The sequence below is a fragment of the Ctenopharyngodon idella genome, chromosome 7 (genome assembly GCF_019924925.1).
Source record: "Ctenopharyngodon idella isolate HZGC_01 chromosome 7, HZGC01, whole genome shotgun sequence".
Lineage (NCBI taxonomy): Eukaryota > Metazoa > Chordata > Actinopteri > Cypriniformes > Xenocyprididae > Ctenopharyngodon > Ctenopharyngodon idella.
The window spans coordinates 11,978,619-11,997,371 of NC_067226.1; the positions used below are offsets into that span (position 1 = coordinate 11,978,619).

Below are 18,753 nucleotides of genomic sequence, written 5' to 3' on the forward strand. Positions count from 1 at the left end.
ATCTCAATAAACCATATTCTGTTTCACCACTCTCATCTAAACGCATGCAATTATGTGAAAAGTTGTGTGGAGTTCCTTGCACAGTCAAGGAACTGTGTGGATGATTTGTCTTGAAAATATAGCAATTTGCAGAGCTTGTGATGTGAAAAAAAACTCAATGAATTAAACCTTATATGTGGCTAGAGAATCATTGTCAAGTTTGTTGTCTGTCTGTATTGTCAAAGGGAGAATGCGTTTGGCTTTCTTCTTAAATCACAGATGCCCATGGTGACGTGCGGTGCGGTCAGACAGTTTTAAGGACATTAGCCCTGATCTGTAGACATATCCACCTTGTATAAATTAGGCTACTTGGTACGGCTTAGCACACCTCCTTTTACAGCTGCAACACACACACACACTTTCGTTCACTGACAACCCTCACTCCATTGCCACTAATTAAGATTTCAGATTCAGATTTGACTGTAGCAGAAGAGCAGCGCTGCTTGTGTGTGTGTGTGTGTGTGTGTGTGTGTGTGTGTGTGTGTGTGTGTGTGTGTGTGTGGGATGAACAGAGCTGTACCTGCTTAAGCCGATTCCAAAACATAAAGAATTTTGAAGCGAAGACAAGGAAGGATACACAAAGAACTAGAAATTAATAATTGGATGGATGGTTGAATTAATGAGAGAGATGAGGAGGTGGGTGAAAGAAAAGAGGGAACAAGTCTATGAAAAGGATGTATGTGGAAGTTCCTACAAGAGGAGAGAATATTGTGTGTAAATTATTCACAGGTTATTAAAATTAATGCAGCACATTTGCCTGAAACGGCAGAAAAAAAGATGTTGAATATTTGATTGTGTGTATAAATACAGTCCTAAATGGAATTTTGTGATGATGAGAGCTGTTTTTAGATTGCACGCTTAGCCGTCCTTCCCTGATTGTTGAATTACTTTTAGAGAATGTGGTGTGCGGTGATTAGGAGGTGGTTTGATTCTCGATTGCTCAGAAATACATTCTCATGGCTGTGTTCAATTAAATTGTTGTTAAACCAACCATAGTTCATGCAAATTTTCTCATTGTTTTCAATATATCACATTGATGTTCTCTGAAATTCAAAATCTGCCTCTAGCTCAAGTTTAGAATGAAGAATGGCTCTCATTGGAACTCAAGGTGAAGGCCCCGTAAAGGACCTGCAGGGAGAAGAAACATAGGCTTGAGTGAAGGGTTACAGAGCCACTGTAGTTGTTAGATTCAATGTTACCTTTAAAGATATAGATTTTAGATAAAGGTTAAGGTTTAGGTTAAGGCTTAGAGCAAAGGTTTTATCTAAATGGACAAGGATTTTGCAATGTTTTGATTAGATTTTTCTTTGAGCCTGGACTGATTGCATCACCACAACTATAGCTGTGAGATTCACTGTCATTCAAAAAATGGCACTCTCTTCAAATGCTCCTAGATGCAGGCCAGGTGTCAATGAGTTTAGATAAGATATTCCACTCATCTAGTGCAATAGCACCCCCTCCTTAACTGCATTCCAGCACATGTGGTGTTATATAGACAGTTTGTGCTCTGTTATTGAATTCCAGGAGTGTTTTAATCATGTCAGCTCAGCCAGGAAGTGTGGAACACCCTTTCAATTTGTGTCATGATCTCAAAGGGACATTTTCACATTCTGATGTCAGCGAGAGAGAAAAGTATATTGTAGTGTGACATGGTTATGACTGGTTATGATTTCCATAGTCCTGATGAACATGGCATAATCCAAAGAGTCCTGGAGGGTCTTTTTAAACACATGGACAGAACAACAAAATGGGTCAAATCTCTTTATTTAAAGGCCCCCTCATACGGTTATGGTTACCCATCTCTTCACTTTGTAATACCTACAGTAAAAGTCTTTAACCAGACAGACTATTCCAGTCTTATCAACCTGTAACAGTGCTGCTCATGGAGCCATTTCATTGATAATCAGGGCACGTAGTTTATTTCACAGCAATGAGAATCAACCACAATAAAACTTTATTCTTTGTGGCCCATCCACTCTGCATGGCTGTACACATAAAGTCCATCTGCTCCTCTTTGATAAACTCCCACTCATGCATCATCATCTGATCTGCATGGAGAACTTAGGTCAGCATTTTTACTTTAGAATGAGCTTGAAGGGTGTGTGCAGAAGCTATGTTAAGCTAATAGTGTTTCTTTCAGACTGACCTTCCTCTTTAATGCTTCACTTATCCTCTTATCAGAGCTGTTTGTACACATCCTTTCAAAGCAAGAAGGTACAAATTGCATTTGATTTGCAGCGAGAAGATTCAGATGCCTAGAGCTTATTTTTATCTTCTCTTGGTGTGGTAGGATGATGTAGCCTGATTTTCAGTGGCCTGTTTCGTACCAATCACCCCCTGTTGGAGCAGTCGCACATGCCCTGGCACAGACACTGGCAGAAGCCGTAGACCAGACAGACTGTGAGACTGGATGGCACCAGGCTCACGCACACAATCCCCAGAGTCACTCTCTGGATCACCAGCAAGTATATGCCAAGTGGCAGCGAACCAAAGTAGAAAAAGCCCAGCAGCCACACCAAGACCCGCGGAACGTGATTGCAGAACTTGGATAGTGCATCTTGATCCACTACACCGCTGTTGGACGCTACTGAGACTGAGTCCAGACTATGGTCGCCATAGTAATCAGAGCTGCCGTTTTGGCTGGGCGAGTGCTGCTGATCCCGTTGCACCTCCATGATGGTGATGACCAGGCAGTTGGAGGAGTCGTGGGATGGGCTATCATTGGAGGACAGGCTCTTGGGAGTCAGCACTACCTCCTTACTGTTGTCCGAGCTCCAGGACTTGTCGCGCACGGCAAGACGGGACATGATGTTTGAGTCATCTGGCAGCCTGGCCACTTCGTACTCACTGACCTGCGTCTCGTGACGGCAGAAAGGGCAGCTGATGGAGCTTGAGCCGTCCCCAATGTCCAGGATCTTATTGAGGCATCTGGCACACACACGGTGCAGACAGTCCAGAATCTTGGGCTTGCGGCCGTGTGCGTTGTAGCGCTGGTAGCAGATTTTGCACTCCAACTCATCGTTGGTGGTGCCATTGAGGCTGGTGTTAGTAGTAACGCTGGCATTAGTGGAGCCCTCCTCCGGTCCAGCCTGAGCACAGCTCATCGTGGCCTCATGCTCTGGGAAACAAGAACAGGATGTTAGCACAGAGTAAAACATGTACTTATACAGCGATACAGTATAAGCTAATTTTTTTTTTATTTCAAGGTGTAAGGTTAGAAGAGGTAAGATTTTTCTCTTGACTGCAGATGCCACTAAATCTAATTTATATATATATACACTATATTGCCAAAAGTTTTTGGACGCCTGCCTTTACGTGCACCTGAACTTTAATGACATCCCATTCTTAATCCGTAGGGTTTAATATGGAGTCGGCCCTCCCTTTGCAGCTATTACAGCTTTAACTCTTCTGAGAAGGCTTTCCACAAGGTTTAGGAGTGTGTTTATGGGAATTTTTGACCATTCTTTTAGAAGCGCATTTGTGAGGTCAGGCACTGATGTTGGACGAGAAGGCCTGGGCTCGCAATCTCTGCTCTAATTCATCCCAAAGGTGTTTTATCGGGTTGAGGTCAGGACTCTGTGCTGGCCAGTCAATTTCCTCCACACCAAACTCACTCATCCATGTCTTTATGGACTTTTCTTTGTGCACTGGTGCGCAGTCATGTTGGAACAGGAAGGGGCCATCTCCAAACTGTTCCCACAAAATTGGGAGCATGAAATTGTCCAAAATGTCTTGGTATTAAGAGTTCCTTTCACTGGAACTAAGGGGCCAAGTACAACCCCTGAAAAACAACCCCACACCATAATCCCCCCTCCACCAAACTTTACACTTGGCACAATGCAGTCAGGCAAGTACCATTCTCCTGGCAACCGCCAAACCCAGACTCGTCTATCGGATTGCCAGACAGAGAAGCATAATTCGTTACTCCAGAGAACACGTCTCCACTGCTCTAGAGTCCAGTGGCGGTGTGCTTTACACCACTGCGTCCAACGCTTTGCATTGCACTTGATGTAAGGCTTGGATGCAGCTGCTCTGCCATGGAAACCCATTCCATGAAGCTCTCTACGTACTGTTCTTGAGCTAATCTGAAGGCCACAAAAAGTTTGAAGGTCTGTAGCTATTGACTCTGCAGAAAGTTGCAGACTTCTGAGCTGAGTTGCTGAGTTGACCGACTTTGTGGCTGAGTTGCTGTTCCCAATTGCTTCCACTTTGTTATGATACCACTAACAGTTGACCGTGGAATATTTAGTAGTGAGGAAATTTCAGGAATGGACTTATTGCACAGGTGGCAACCTATCACGGTACCACGCTTGAATTCACTGAGCTCCTGAGAGCGACCCTTTCACAAATGTTTGTAGAAGCAGTCTGCATTCTTAGGTGCTTGATTTTATACACCTGTGGCCATGGAAGTGATTGGAACACATGAATTCAATGATTTGGAGGAGTGTCCCAATACTTTTGGCAATATAGTGTGTGTGTGTGTGTGTGTGTGTGTGTGTGTATATATATATATATAATATAGTGCACAGCATAAATGAGTACACCCCCTCTGAAACTTAACAAATTCAGCCATTACTCTTTACTTATAAGACATGTTAGGGTTCTTTAGAGATATAATGTTCCAACAAGTCTACTTGATCAATTACCAAAGAAGCATGTCAAAATTATCCAGGAAAATAAGATTTTCTTATCAAAGTCATAAAATGTTGTGTTGAGTACACCCTCCTGAAAGTTACTAAATAAAACTAAATAAATTTTTTCTGGTGTAAGTTTAAGGCATTTTTTGATCAACAGGTAAGTATGTTGAACCAAAACATTTAAAGAGAAGTAATTTCTTGACAATTAAATGTTATATAGCCCACTGAATCATTCTCAGACTTAATGCTGACAACAGTGGAACCACTTGGGAGAGAACTGTCAGGAGACTTATTTCTTAGCACAAAAGAGGACAGTCGTACAAGAGGATTACCAAATCATTGTTTTAAGTGTGAAAATATAGCAAAAGTAACACAGAAATTCAAAACAATGGACTTGTGACAAGGCCCCTGAAATAATCGGGCCTTCATTTTAAGCTTTCATTTAGTGTTGTGATTTTTTTTTTTTTTTTTTTGCTAGACAAAGAGTGTCTCAGAGCCATTAAAAGCTACGAAAAGAGTGACTGTTTATCTCACAGAGATGCAGCCTGCAGTGACATGCATGGTTGTTCACACTGGAACTACCCACTGTAGCCAAAGAACAATAAAGTCATTTAGCCTTTTCCAAAGCCCATATTTACAAAATATACACTTCTGGGAATCCATACTCTGGTCTCATGAGACCAAGTCAATCATTTTGGACCTAATAGTATCCAAAATGTTATGGTGTTGCTAGAGGAGGAGTACAGTGAGAAGTGTCTGGTTCCCACAGTGAAGTTCAGTGGTAGTAAAGCTCTTATATAGAGATGTATGACTGCTGAAGGTGTGAGGGAGTTGTGCTTTATCAATGCTGTCATGAAGTCACACACCACTGTGTGATGTAATACAAAAACTATTAATAGCCCTCATTTTCAGTTGGTCTTTGTCCATTCTCATCTCTTTAAGGTCTCTTTAAGGTTACGCCTGCATGTTTCCTGTGCTCCTGTGTGTTTTTGAGTTTGTTCAATAAAGTCTGACTGCTGCTTAAAGATCTTCAACTTGCCTTTTTTGAGCCATGATATCGTAATCTTATACTAAACTCATTTCTAAGTTTGTTACAGTACAATGACTTACTAATTCATATTAGATCTTGATTAATTTAGTTAATTATGTTACTGATTGCAGACACTTTTTGTATCAGCATTCATAATCTAGCTGAAATGAGCTGTCATTAAAAATGAATGACATTGACATTAAACAAATCTGTGCGTTTAGTGACTTGGTGATTTCATACAATAAGAGGTTCCTACAGTGTGTTATGCAATCATGCATTAGTGCATTGTTAGTGTCACATTATATATATGAACACCCATGCTATTAAGTCTTCACAGGAAGCGTCCTACTGTGCCACATGGATGTTTTCAATGTCTCATTCAGTGTGTAACTCTCTAAAGGCCTAATTAGGCTGCTTTGTTAATCGCTGTTTGTGAAATTAATTACGGAAAGAAATGTGGGATCGACGTAGGGATTTTGCTTTGTCGTCTTGGGGAGCCAACTGTTTTTGTTTCCCTAATGTCACCCAGCCGTTGTCATACTGAAGAAAGAGATACCAATTGTTAGAGGAATAAAATAGCGGCCCTTTGGGCAAAGAGCATGGTCCTCCAGCATACAAACCTGTCTCTATTATTAATGACAACAATGCCCATGCATAATTGTGTTTCTGAGAGGAATTTGTTTTGCTTTGCTGGATAGAAAAATATAGCCAGCAGAGGCTGTCAATAGAAGCCCAATAAGAAAACAGGCTTGTAGGCTATTTAGGGTTCAAACTGTATTAGCAGAGCCTTTTCAAATTACCAGTTAACAGAGTCATTGTTTCCAGTCCCTGTTTTGGGATTGAGCTTTTTTTTGCATATCTGTGTGATTTAAAATAAAAACCTTCACATGAATTGAACTATTATGGATATTGATCCATATTGAATGAGAATGGCATTGATTGATGTAGTAATGGTAATGTACTGCAGTATTTGTCACTCCAATGTGTACTAGGGCATGAAAGCTTTTCTTTTTCCTCTCTGTTCTTCTCTCCCTCCTTTCCTTTCTCCTGGCAGTAATGACATATGGCGTTTTAACATGCTTTTCAGAGGACAGTTGTGTTCTGGTCTGAAAGGTCATCTTATTTTACATTTCAAATCTAATATAAGAAGCTCATTTGTAGCTCAAATGGGCAAAAGCAATTTTGTCATTGTAATATTAACTCACAAAAAGCATTGAAATGGGGGCCTAATGAATGTCATGGATTATGAATTATAATTGTAACAGGAGCCATTTCATGTCACTCAGGAGAGCAACATGTTGATGTGTACTTGGCAATCTTCCTGGAAAAATCTGTTAGGATGAGTTGGCAGATGTTTAATCAGAATGTTTTACAGTATTTTTTCTATTCTAAAATGAAATTGTATGTTTGAGACAACACTATTAGTGTCAGAAAACTCTCTTTCAACAGACAACTTCACACAGAGATTCTGTCATAATGACATATCAAACATCTGAAAACAGGCAAATATTTAATGCTTTAAAGCAAAAACAGACACCATTTTGAGAATACTTCAAGAGCCTCACACCTTAAAAGAGGAAATGTGTGGAAGACATGCTATAAGGCTGTCAGCGGACATCACTATGATTTGGCATATTCTCCTTTCACCTCCATGGAAACATTAACCCTACAGAATACTTCAGAGTTGCTTTTTAGGTGAAATTATTTAATATTTTCTTGTAATTGTGGGACTGCTGTGAGCCTGACTGCAGGTCTCCCACTAAACTAACAGTGCAGTCCAGTTAGTTAATAGGAACATGTAGCAGTCCAGACTGGAGATTTCACAAATAAATAAAATGGTCTTTTATTGTTGCTGAGTCCCGTTGGATATTAAAGCTCGTCTCCACACAGTGAAGCAGACACAGGCCAATACTCTGCGGTTTTGTCAGCACAAACAGGGACACGGTTTCATTATTTTATTTAGGGATGGGCATCGACACAAATTTCACATATTGATTTGATTTCGATTCACTAGCTGAATGAAGACGAAGCTGATATTCCCCCTCTGGGGTGGTCGCTCACGCTGAGTCGAAGTCAGAGTTGAGGTCAATGCTTTCCTGGGCCTCTGCAGGAATTGGGCTTGAATGGAACCCTCCGCCTTGCCCTAAGCATTCACGGTTGGACAATTGGTTCCTGGGTGCGGAGCGTGGTTCACAGCCCCAGTTAATGATGACAGAATTTTTGCTTTTGAGTAAACTATCCCTTTAAGATAAAAAAAAAAAAAAGTACTAATATAGCTCACACTGTATATTGTGTAAACACTTAGCATCTCTTGTAATCATACTCCAGGAGATGTGCAGTGTGTGATCAGATAAGTGAATCAAAGCTCCTTATTTGTATGAATTTCAGCAAGACGTCACATACAGCAACACGCACAGCTCATTAAGTCACTTTTAAGTGCAATCACTTAGACTTCCTAAATTTAGTCGCTTCATTCATCTTGCCCTCCAGAGACCTGAGAATCCAAAGTCAACTCAATTATTTAGACCATCATGTATATGTAAGTTACAAGGGGTGAGAGCGAGGAGCAAAAGAGGAACTGTGAGTGCTTGTCTGTTTTAACAATAAAGCAATGCTATTTAAAGCTGTATTCAGTCATTTATAGATTATGATTATGAATAGTGAGCTACAAAGGGAAGCTCACTGGATGCTGGGATCTGCTCTTAAGGCACAAGCATAATTGTTAATATTTCATTACTCAAGGCTGTGGTTTGAAACTGATTCTGTTTTCCAAAGCCAGACTCGCGCAAGTTCTTTGAGATAAATTTCTAAATTAGTATCTATATCAGTATTCTAAAGTAGTCTAAAGTCTGGCAATGAGTGTGTTAAACCGAAGAGGGTGGTGTTTCTGTCAAGCCCAAACCCAAATAAACCTGTATTTTCAGCCTTTATTATCATATTAACATCATCTCATAACTGTGAGATTCAATATGATCATTCTTTCACTAATAATATTATACTGCATCCTTGTGTACTGAATGTGATCATTTATCTTATTAGGTTGGACAGCAGATCTTATGAACAGGCAGTAATGTCTATGTAACTTCTTTAATTCTTGCAGTTTCAGGGTAGGGATTCAGAGCACAGGGAAGTCTGCTGCATTTCACTCAATTATAGGAAATTGGCACAAATCAAGAAATACCTCAGTGACAGACAATACTAAGCACCCCATCATGCTCTCATTTATACTAGCTATTTATACAACTCTGTGTTGAGCTATGATAGTGATTACTAAGATTAAAAATTGTTAGATCACAAATTTGCCTTGTCTGTGCATAATCATCTGTCATTTCACAAATGTTTTAACTGTGAATCAGGCTCAGGGTGCATATATATGAACACTCTCTTGTGCTGTATCTTCAACTGGAGCACAGCAGTGAAAAAGTGTTTCCTGCTTGCTCTGTCCAATTTTTGCTACTTACTGTCATCTTAAAGAGAATGAGACTGGATTCATCTTACAATGAGTTTTGCACAGTTAGAGAATCTGAAATGCTGAAGTACTGCAGTAACATGTTTGCGTCTGTGGAGAGATTGTAATAGAATGAAAGGATGGAGACAATGATAGAGTGAACTGAGCTTTTCAGAAGACAGTAGAAGTGTTTTTTCTTGAACCCTGTTCAAAAGCAGATTGCAGGTCTGTGCTGCTAATCTATTCTGCCAGCTAAAATAATTGGATCCATACAGTATGTCAGGCAAATTGATTAGGACCATGTCATTATTCCTGTAGTTTGAGGACAAGAGAAAGAAATGTGTTTGCCACCACTGTGAGAGAATCTTCATATACACACAGGTGAACATCTGTTCCTGCTCTTCAGCTTCTGTCAAGAGGTTAAATGTTTATTTGTATGCTTGAGGATAAATGTATGCCATGTTATGTCGAAAAGATAATGAATTCATACCCTTTGTTGTGTTGGTGTACTTTTTTAACTGATTGTGTCTTGTCAGTAGGGATGTCAATTTACACAAATTCCCATGAACGATCGTCGTTTAAATTAACGATCAATTAATCGATTAATCGTTAGCCTTAATACTGCAATAAGAGTCTACTGCAGTGGCATATAGTCCACAGCATGACAGGGTGTGCAAATGCTGCACAAAACGCCACGTTCCTTACCAAATGAATGAGAAGGGTTTTTAATCTAAATAAAGGGCTAGTAGGATTGTAAAATGAGTCAATGTGATTGATCATTTAATTAAATGACTTATTTATTAATCAAACATAACGACTGATACAACGTGTCAAAAATGCCACCTCAGATGCGTGCTTGTCAGAATGTGTACTCCTGTTGTGAACGTGCTCTTCCTGGAACAACACACTGAAAACGGCACCTAAACTAAATTAATTCACAACGATTTATTACAATACTGTTTTTATTAATGTTATATAATATGACCGTCCCAATCGTAGTTATAATTAGTCGTGCATTGCTGCTTGAGCTGAATGAACACCGGTAAACTGGAGCACTTTGCTAGCGCGTTATTTAATTCAAAGAAACGCATCCTATATGAGCGTAATCGGATATATACAAAATAAAAATAATATTACATATTTTATCTGCACAAAATGATGCGAATGTACAACTGAACTTGAAGTAAGTTACGTACTATTCGGAATGTCTCACACTTCCTGGACCAACGCGATTAAACACGACAACTAAACCCAAATAATTCACAATGTTTTATTACAATATTGTTCTCTTTGTAATGTTATATATGACAGTAGCAATCATAGTAATTACTAGTTGTGCATTGCTGTTTGAAGCTGAAGATGATCAACGGCACGCAGTACTACAGCATTAATTCTTAACCAGATGCATCCTGTATGAGATAAATCAGATCTAGATAGGCCTACACAAAATAAACACAATATTACAACTTACAATTGCACAAACCAAAAGGCTGTGAATGCACACGCAAACTTACAGTCAAGATTAAGGTGTAACTCTTGCTGTAAAATGGTCCCAAACATAACTCGTAGCATCGTTTTTCCTCGTGTCTGCTTTACAAGTTTAACGGTTGAGCAGCACGCATACGCATGACACTGCTTAATCGATAAGTTTTATCGATCATCGATTTTATTAATCGGTTTTATTAATTCCAGTTGCATTAACTGTGTTTGTTCTTACTCTGCGGGTTTGTTTTTGTTTAGCATCCTATCAACCTGTTTACCTGAATCCGTCTGTCAGAGAGCAGATGCATCTGGGGTGAGGTGCTTTTGTTTAGGTGTGTACTGTATGAAAGAAGTTTAGTATTTTAAAGATTACTCACTCAGAAGTTTAGATTAGAATGGTATTATCTATTCTAGAGGACTGAAACTCAATCAGATTATTCATTCAGTTTTATCTTTCTGTAATCTTCCAGCTGTACCATACATCTCATACATATATCTCCATGATCTCATAGACAATCTTAGTAAAAATGCTGTAGGTGTAAAAGTCTTCATCCTCCTCACTCAAACAGGGCAGGCAGAGTGAAAATGACACATCACGTATCCAGTCTTTTGTGTAAGTAACGGGTCCCTAAGGGAGGTAGCTGCTGTGTAATGTGTGTGTCATTTGTAGCAGCCCTAACTCACAAGTCCCTAAGTGGGACCCTTGGCTTCAAAGATGCTTTTGTAACCAGAATTTGAGGAAAAAAGGCTCTGTAGGTGTTGTGTCTAAGTGGAAGCTACATGGGAGATGGGGAATAGATTGAGGGAACAAGTGATTTTTATTTTATTTAATTTTTTATGGGATTTTCTACTGAAAATGAGGGTTATTTGTAGTTCACAGTTGAGCTGAAGAGATGCACACCTGAAAGAAGCCTATAACAACTGCATACACATGCACAAATGTCCCTGTCTTTTAATTATAAATGGATGACATATAACAGGGCTAGAATTTCGGCGCAGGATTTTGGGTATTGTGCATAATTTAACTCATTCCCGCAGGTTTCGTGCTTATAAGGCGGGAAATTCCCGCAAACATTTATTCAGTTAGCTTGTTGGTTTAATGAGCAAACTAATCCACACAGATTATCAGATCAAATCAGTAATTTGAAAACTTTCTGAGACATAATTTCACAAACAGCGAGAGTGATTCAGCGCTACCGCATCTTCTCTCTCTTTCAAAATGTGCACATGGCTTCACATCACCACATCTTCTGTACAAGCGAGCTGCACGCTGCGATACAAGACTTTAGCTCACGTTTTGGGACAGAATTGTCACTTGCCCAGCCTGGCCAGTGTTGCATCGTTACTAAAGTTTATCATATGCACGAATTGTCAATTTAAACATTGAAGCAATTTTAAAGCATTCAGTAGTACATGCACGCTCTCATACCCTGAGCGCACACAGATACAGTGCTTTTTCGAGGCTTATTGCACTTTAACGTTCAGAAACACACAACATCATGTCAAATGCCCGTCTTGGTGAGTACTCACATGAACACAGTCGGTGATGTCTTAAGTGAACCTAAACAGTTGAAAAAGAAAATGCATGCGTATCAGTATATTGGATCCATGCATAAGCTCTTAAAGTGACAGCAGCCTACCTGCTGTTGACTGTCTTTACTGTTAATCAAACAACAAAAGATTGAGAAGAATTAATCTGCATTTAATTTATACAATGAAACATTAGATTTATTCAATTTCTGTAGTATTCCTTGATGTGAATACTGTAGACCTACCAGAAAACCTTAAAGCACTCTTTATTTAATTTGTATTTTTATTTTATTGTATTTATTTGTGCTTCTGCTTGTAATTGGTTTATTTGTCTTTTTTGTAAATTCAATTCAAGGTTGAAATCATTCCTGGTGCTGTGTGTAAGCTCATGTGCAACAAAACTACCCCATTATAAAACAAAAAATAGAGTGAGCAAACATTTAGGTGAGATAAATGTAATTTAAAACCAGAGTCAGACAATGATGGAGAGACTCAAGAAGTGACAACATGTAGAATGCAACAGGACATTTCTGAATGGTTAGTTGATTAATTTATGTAGCTGATGTGGAGTTAACTATCTTAAGGTCATTGATTAGCATATTCTGCTATGATCGTCTATAAATCGCTCATGTGGGAACTGTTGTAAGATCCTACAGAGCCAGAGAATATATGCTGCATGAAGACAGAACAGGTATAGTTTAGTTTAATTACAGTTATAACTTATGTTGTCATTTTGCTTTTATGACATGCTGTTGCATTTGTGTTTGTGTATTGCAATAACATGGCCTCACCCCTTTGTTGCTTGTTCTCGGGGGCAGAATTTATGTAAATTTTAGGGTTAGTGATGTCATTAACCTGGGAAGAAGCTTGTTGTAGTCCATACCAGTCGTTTAAACAGAAACTGTCCTTAAACAGAGAATTCTTTAAAAGAAAATATCTCCCTTTGATTTGAACTTTGAGTGTCGAAACTCTGCAGATGTTGTTTATTCTCAAACAGCAACATTACACACTACCTAAAGTTAAAAAAGTGAAATCATAATCAACTACCCCTTTGAAGTAAGCTCAGTGTTGATTCATTTCTGTTGCAAAAATCGTTAGTTATTAATTTAGTTTGTTTATCTATACAGCATCTCTGGAGAAAACAGTGATGTCATCTAGCTCAGTTCACTTCTCATACAGTGGTCTCAGTGCAGTCAGATCAATAAAATTGTTGAATATTAAGTGTCCCCAATACTTAATATTAAGCCACATAATGATTACACTGTAATCATTATGCGATATAATTGCAAAAATTGATACCTCAAATGAACAAATGAAGTGGTAAACCTTGACAAAATGTGATTTGTAATGTTAATGATTTTATAATGTCTAAATATGGTTTCAAATGCAAAACCTGTGAAAAGAATTATATTGGTGAGCAGAATGAGCCAATAAGTGGTCCTCTGCAGCCATCTAGTTATAATGGCAATTTCAATGAATTTTAAGCGCATTGTCATTTTTCACCTTTTTAACTGTTATAGAGGCACCTATTTCCCGATCGCATGCTTATTTAGAGTCATATGTCATGTGTTCTTACAAATTTTCAAGAAGATCTGAGCATTCCTAGAGGAGCTATAGGCTTTTGGGGACACTTGGTCAAGTCCACATTTTGAAATGACCCTACTATAGCCATCCAAAAGCAAAAGTTAAACTTTTTTTGTATAACTATTGACCTAGAGAGTCCAGAGAATTGTACTGCTCTGGTTTTATTGAGGTTGAGCAAAAAACCATAAAACTAGTTTGCAAAAGTAGTTTTTTTTTATTTTTTTTATTTGAGATATCCTCAAATATTTAACAGTTTGATTGACAGCAGTGGTTCTTGAGGCAAAATTGTTCCGAATGAGATCTATCATATGATGTGAATATTGTGTTTATGTGCGAAACGTTGCATAAAATACAGTCATTTACATTTTCTTGTAAAATGTGTTATCGCCCCCTTGTGGTCGATTTCTTTCAAAATTCTCACAGATGCATAGGGCCATGAGTTAAACAGACCCACTGAATTTTCACTGGCCCCACCACTAAAAAAGTAATAAATAAATAAAATAGTTATTATTTTTGTTGTTTTTGACCCATGTATCCTTGTATTATAATAAATAAGATAATGACACCTAATATTTTAGATACCAGTGAAATTTAACAATTCTCGATTCCATTTTCGATACCACAGCTAAAACTACTAATATAAATTTAAAAGATTATTAAAGACAAGTAAACAGTCATTAATAAAAAAGAACAAATAAACTACAAGCAATAGCACAAATAAATAAATAAATAAATAAATACAATAGAACAAAGATATAAATGGGAATAATCAGTGCTTTTAAGGTTTTTCAGGTAGGTCTAACAGTAGTTTTCAGGTACAGAAATTGATTAAAGTAATCAAATGTAAAATAACACTGCATATAATCTTCACTGTACAAATTAAATAATCTCTTAAATAATTAAATTAAATAATCCTTATTAAAGTTACAAAAACTTTATTCAGTGAAGAGCAGGGAGTGATTTTCCCTTTGTCTTTTGCATTTTAATAAAAACACAGACAGCTGCAGGAATATTAGATTGCTGTCACTTTAAGACTAATCCACTGATCCAATGATGATACACATGCGTTCTTTCTCTACTGCTTACCATAACCTTAACCATAACCGACTACGTTTACCTGGATACTCCCAAAGGCAGGGCATTTTGAGATAAATTTGTGTGAATTTGTCTGTTTAGGCGCAAGAAGAGGTGAAAGAGAAATAATTTTATTATTTGCATGCTGTCTGAGACACACAGCTGTGTTTGCTTCTCACACAGCCCTAGATATAAGACACTTGTGTCTGGGACAAATGGTCTAGGAGTAATGAGCGCTTTCACGTTTTTGATCGCTGTAGCGCCCCCTTCATGCTTGGATCCATAATGATGATAATAATAATAATAATAATGAAAAATCTTAACAATTACAATTGGATACAGGATATGTTCATTCTAGAGAGAGCTCAAACATATACAAAAAGACAGGCTTTGAGGTGTTTCATAGAGTTGATCAGTTAAGTTTTTTCCTATTAAAAAAAAAAAGATTCTGACCCCTGGTTGATTTACAGTTGACAGATTGAACTTCCCAAAGAATTCCCTACAGTGTTTAGCCTCATTCTAACCACTGTCTGAAAGAATCTGGCCATGAGTAGGGCCTATTCATTTTGACAACACTAGATTTGATATACCGGATTCCTTAAGATCTCATAAGAGGAAGTTTTGTATGGAAAAGCTCCATTATAGACAGCGTATGAGGCTTTCTAAAGACAGAAAAACTTAGAACAGAAGTGAAATATCCAAACAGCAAATAGATTTACCATGATGGTGAGAATTTCAAAAGAAAGCAAGCATGCTGAAGAGCAGTATGGCCAGAAGCTTGCTATCACAAGCTCAAAATGAATATATCACTATCATATAAATAAAATGTCATAAAAAACTGAAATCACATAAGCACCATCTTTATAATAGTGCAGATCACTCATTGCAGTCCACCAAAGTCACTGAAATCACTTTATGTTGGCATGCTTTGCAATATTAATTCCGGTACTCCTTATTGGTTTTGGTGGTTTTGTCTTGTGGCTGCTCAGGTGCTCTTTAACACGATCAAGACAACACTAATATCTCTAGAAGAGAAAGGGACGAGAGAACCAGAGAGACTCAGAATTGCTGTAATTGAATGCTCACACACACACATGCACTGAAAGAGCTGTTGACTGAGACTTGTTTGTGTGGAGTGTTAACGATCCATATGTGAGGGAAAGACTGAACCCTATGTGTTCTAAAACCCCACAGTCAAAGTACAGTCAAACCTCTCCCTCTCTTCCACACACACACAATCCCACTTTCTCCACACATGCTCATTCTCTGCTCGAAACAGATATGATAACGGGGGTCCATTAAAAACATTACCATTGCTAATCAGCTCTCTAAACGCATCCGTATGTGTTTTCATGTTTACATGCATATGGAAATATTCTTCCTGGATATTATTAGATGTTCATTTGTGCATTCCTCCTTCTGGGTTTTGATCTCTGAAGGAAATCACAATTGTGCCTAGCATCAGTTACCAAGGAGCACAACTCACAGCATCAACTTATCTGTCGCAATGTTTCTTTCCCTTTTATTGCCCTTCTGTCCATTTGTCTATCTCTCTTGGTTTTTCTTTGCACTTAATTGTCTCTCAGAGATCCGTCTCATATCCTCCCCGGTGTCATGTATTTACGATGAGGCATTATGGACTGAGCATATCTGACTACTCACGTTTACTCATGGGGCTGTAATTGTCTCATTGCCCTTTGCTATGTGAAGATAAGTTATATCAACAGGCTGCCTCTCCCTAGAAACCCCAGTAGCTGCGCAAATGTGTGTTTGTTTATCTAAATAGCTCACATCTGTTTTAGCAGCAGACAGGCCAACATCTGTTCCTCTCCGTAATGCATCTGCCCTGAGTCTGCAGTTCAACATATCACTGCAATATCCCAACACATCAGATCTCTGCTTCATTCATCTCCATTAACTGTATTTCCTTCAACCTGTTTTTTTTATTTTTTATTATTATTATTATTGTGTGTGTATGCGTGTTTATTTTTCATCCACAAGGTAACCAGCTAGAGGTAAAATATTCCCTCATAAATGTTTACAACCTCAGCTATTAAACTGTAAATTCAGACCTTCTCCGTTGCTCCTATACCCTCCCCTTTCTTCAGCGTTCCTCTCTTTACATGTAATAATAGTTTGTCACTTTTCCTGCATTGGTTAGACTTCATCTAATCCAGACAGATGAACATGTCTCCACACACACATTAGCTCTCTTTCTAGTCTTACCGTGCTGTGTAGTCTCTGTCTCTGGCTCCTCCAGGGTTGTTTGAGTTATTTTGTTTTCCCTTGATTTTTTTTTTATTAGTTTAAGTGGTACTCCACCGTTCCTCAGTGCGCTCCTGCACAACTGTTTTCATATCTCTCTCCCGGCCACCCTAGGTGTACAAGCAGCAGGCGTCAGCAAGTGTAAATGCGCTGGGTCGCCGTCTGCGCGAGCAGGAGGAAGACTTTGCGGGAAAAGCAGCGAGTTATCAACGAGAGATCCGGCACCTGCAGAGCCAACTAAGAGACAGACAGGAACAACTGCACGGAGCTCTGCAGCAGAAGAGGTGATCCTCTCACACACATGCACATACACGCTCTCTCTCTTTCTCCCCCTCTTGCTTTCTGTGAATAGAGGGATGCAGCAGAAGAGGTGAGAGCAGTAGTGGAGCAGCTGTCACAAAGGCACAAACCAATAACAGACAGCGGAAAGAGAGAGAGAGAGAGAGAGAGAGAAAGAGGAGGGGCTCTAGACAAGCTGGCACAGCTGCAGGCTCATCTGTCTAAATGTTCCATGTACTCTCATAATTTTGAGCTCTCAAAATTACATTTGCTTTTCTTTAATTTGCTGCTTTCTTTCATGGCCCTGTATACCGATTTATTATTTCAGTTTATTTTAGTTTTGGGTTTATAAGACAAGTATTACAGTTTCTACAAAAAGATTCAGAAACTGGAATCAGTGGGCACTCTTGTACATATCTATATATATATATATATATATATATATATATATATATATATATATATATATATATACATACACACACACACATATTTATTTAGTTAAACATTAACCTAGATTTAATAAGTGACTAGATTTAATAAAGTGAAAATTGTTCATTGTTAGTTAATTATAACTAATTTAAAGTCCCTGTAAAGTCAATTCTGAGAATTGTTTCTAAACACATTATAAATGTTACAAATGTATTGCTGAAACACATTACAAAGACTGTGAACTATGTAGTACTAAATTGTAAATTTTAAACAGTTTTTCACCAATTCTGTGTTCAGGATTTTTTGGGCGGAGCTAAAACACGGGCTCAATGACGCACTGGAGCCCCCAAGCATGGCACCGCCCCTAACGCTAGAGCGACTCGTCTGCTCTGTCTCAAGTGTCATGACCGTTATACAGCCTACATTTTGCTAGCTAGTAATGCCTTTGTCACACAAATGCATATTACCTGGTTGCGATAATATACAAAACAGCTCGATCTCCTTATTTAAATTTCATAAAAACGATGATATGGAGAAGGGGTGGATTAATTTAGTCTCTGCAGTGATCATTTTACACCGGATAGTTTTACAAACTTTCATCAGAGACAACTGGGATTCACTGATAATCCGCTGTTATTGGTGAATGGGGCTGAAAAGACTCTCCCGCCTTGGCCTTCATCCTCCCGTCTCGCGGCGCTGACATCGACAATAGTCGACAGTACGTGCCCACCAATGAGTGTAAGTTGCCTTGTGTGCTTATGTTATAATTAGTAGGTAGTCCACAGTAACTCTACTAAATTTTGCAACCCTCTAACGTGATTCTTTTGTTTATATGCATCAGTATGTTTGACTCATAAGACAAGTAAGACGAGTGGGTGTGGTTTCAGCGCCAACAGCGGACACGCCCCCAGCTTTTGAGAGCAGAGAATACTGCTTATTTTTTCACGATTTTG

The 18,753-nt window shown here is 38.6% G+C and overlaps 2 protein-coding genes across 4 annotated transcripts in view; one reads left to right on the forward strand and one right to left on the reverse strand.

Moving 5' to 3' along the window:
• The window catches only part of cep89 (centrosomal protein 89), an 88,929-nt gene that overhangs the window by 51,373 nt on the left and 18,803 nt on the right, over nt 1–18,753 (forward strand). For all 3 annotated transcript variants that reach the window (XM_051900248.1, XM_051900249.1, XM_051900250.1), the window contains one exon: nt 17,204–17,373. In XM_051900248.1, the coding sequence (XP_051756208.1) occupies nt 17,204–17,373 (170 nt within the window). The remainder of the gene's footprint in view (nt 1–17,203; nt 17,374–18,753) is intronic.
• Nucleotides 1,788–17,208, reverse strand: zgc:165481 (uncharacterized protein LOC100073327 homolog). The gene is made up of 2 exons (XM_051900253.1): nt 17,051–17,208; nt 1,788–3,157 (listed from the first exon to the last, which is right to left on the reverse strand). The coding sequence occupies exon 2, from the start codon at nt 3,141–3,143 to the stop codon at nt 2,370–2,372; it is 774 nt and encodes a 257-aa protein (XP_051756213.1). The 5' UTR covers nt 3,144–3,157; nt 17,051–17,208; the 3' UTR covers nt 1,788–2,369.

What these genes read in the sequence shown, in the direction of transcription:
- zgc:165481 (XM_051900253.1), bottom strand. Translation starts at nt 3,143, where the DNA reads ATGAGCTGTGCTCAGGCTGGACCGGAGGAGGGCTCCACTAATGCCAGC.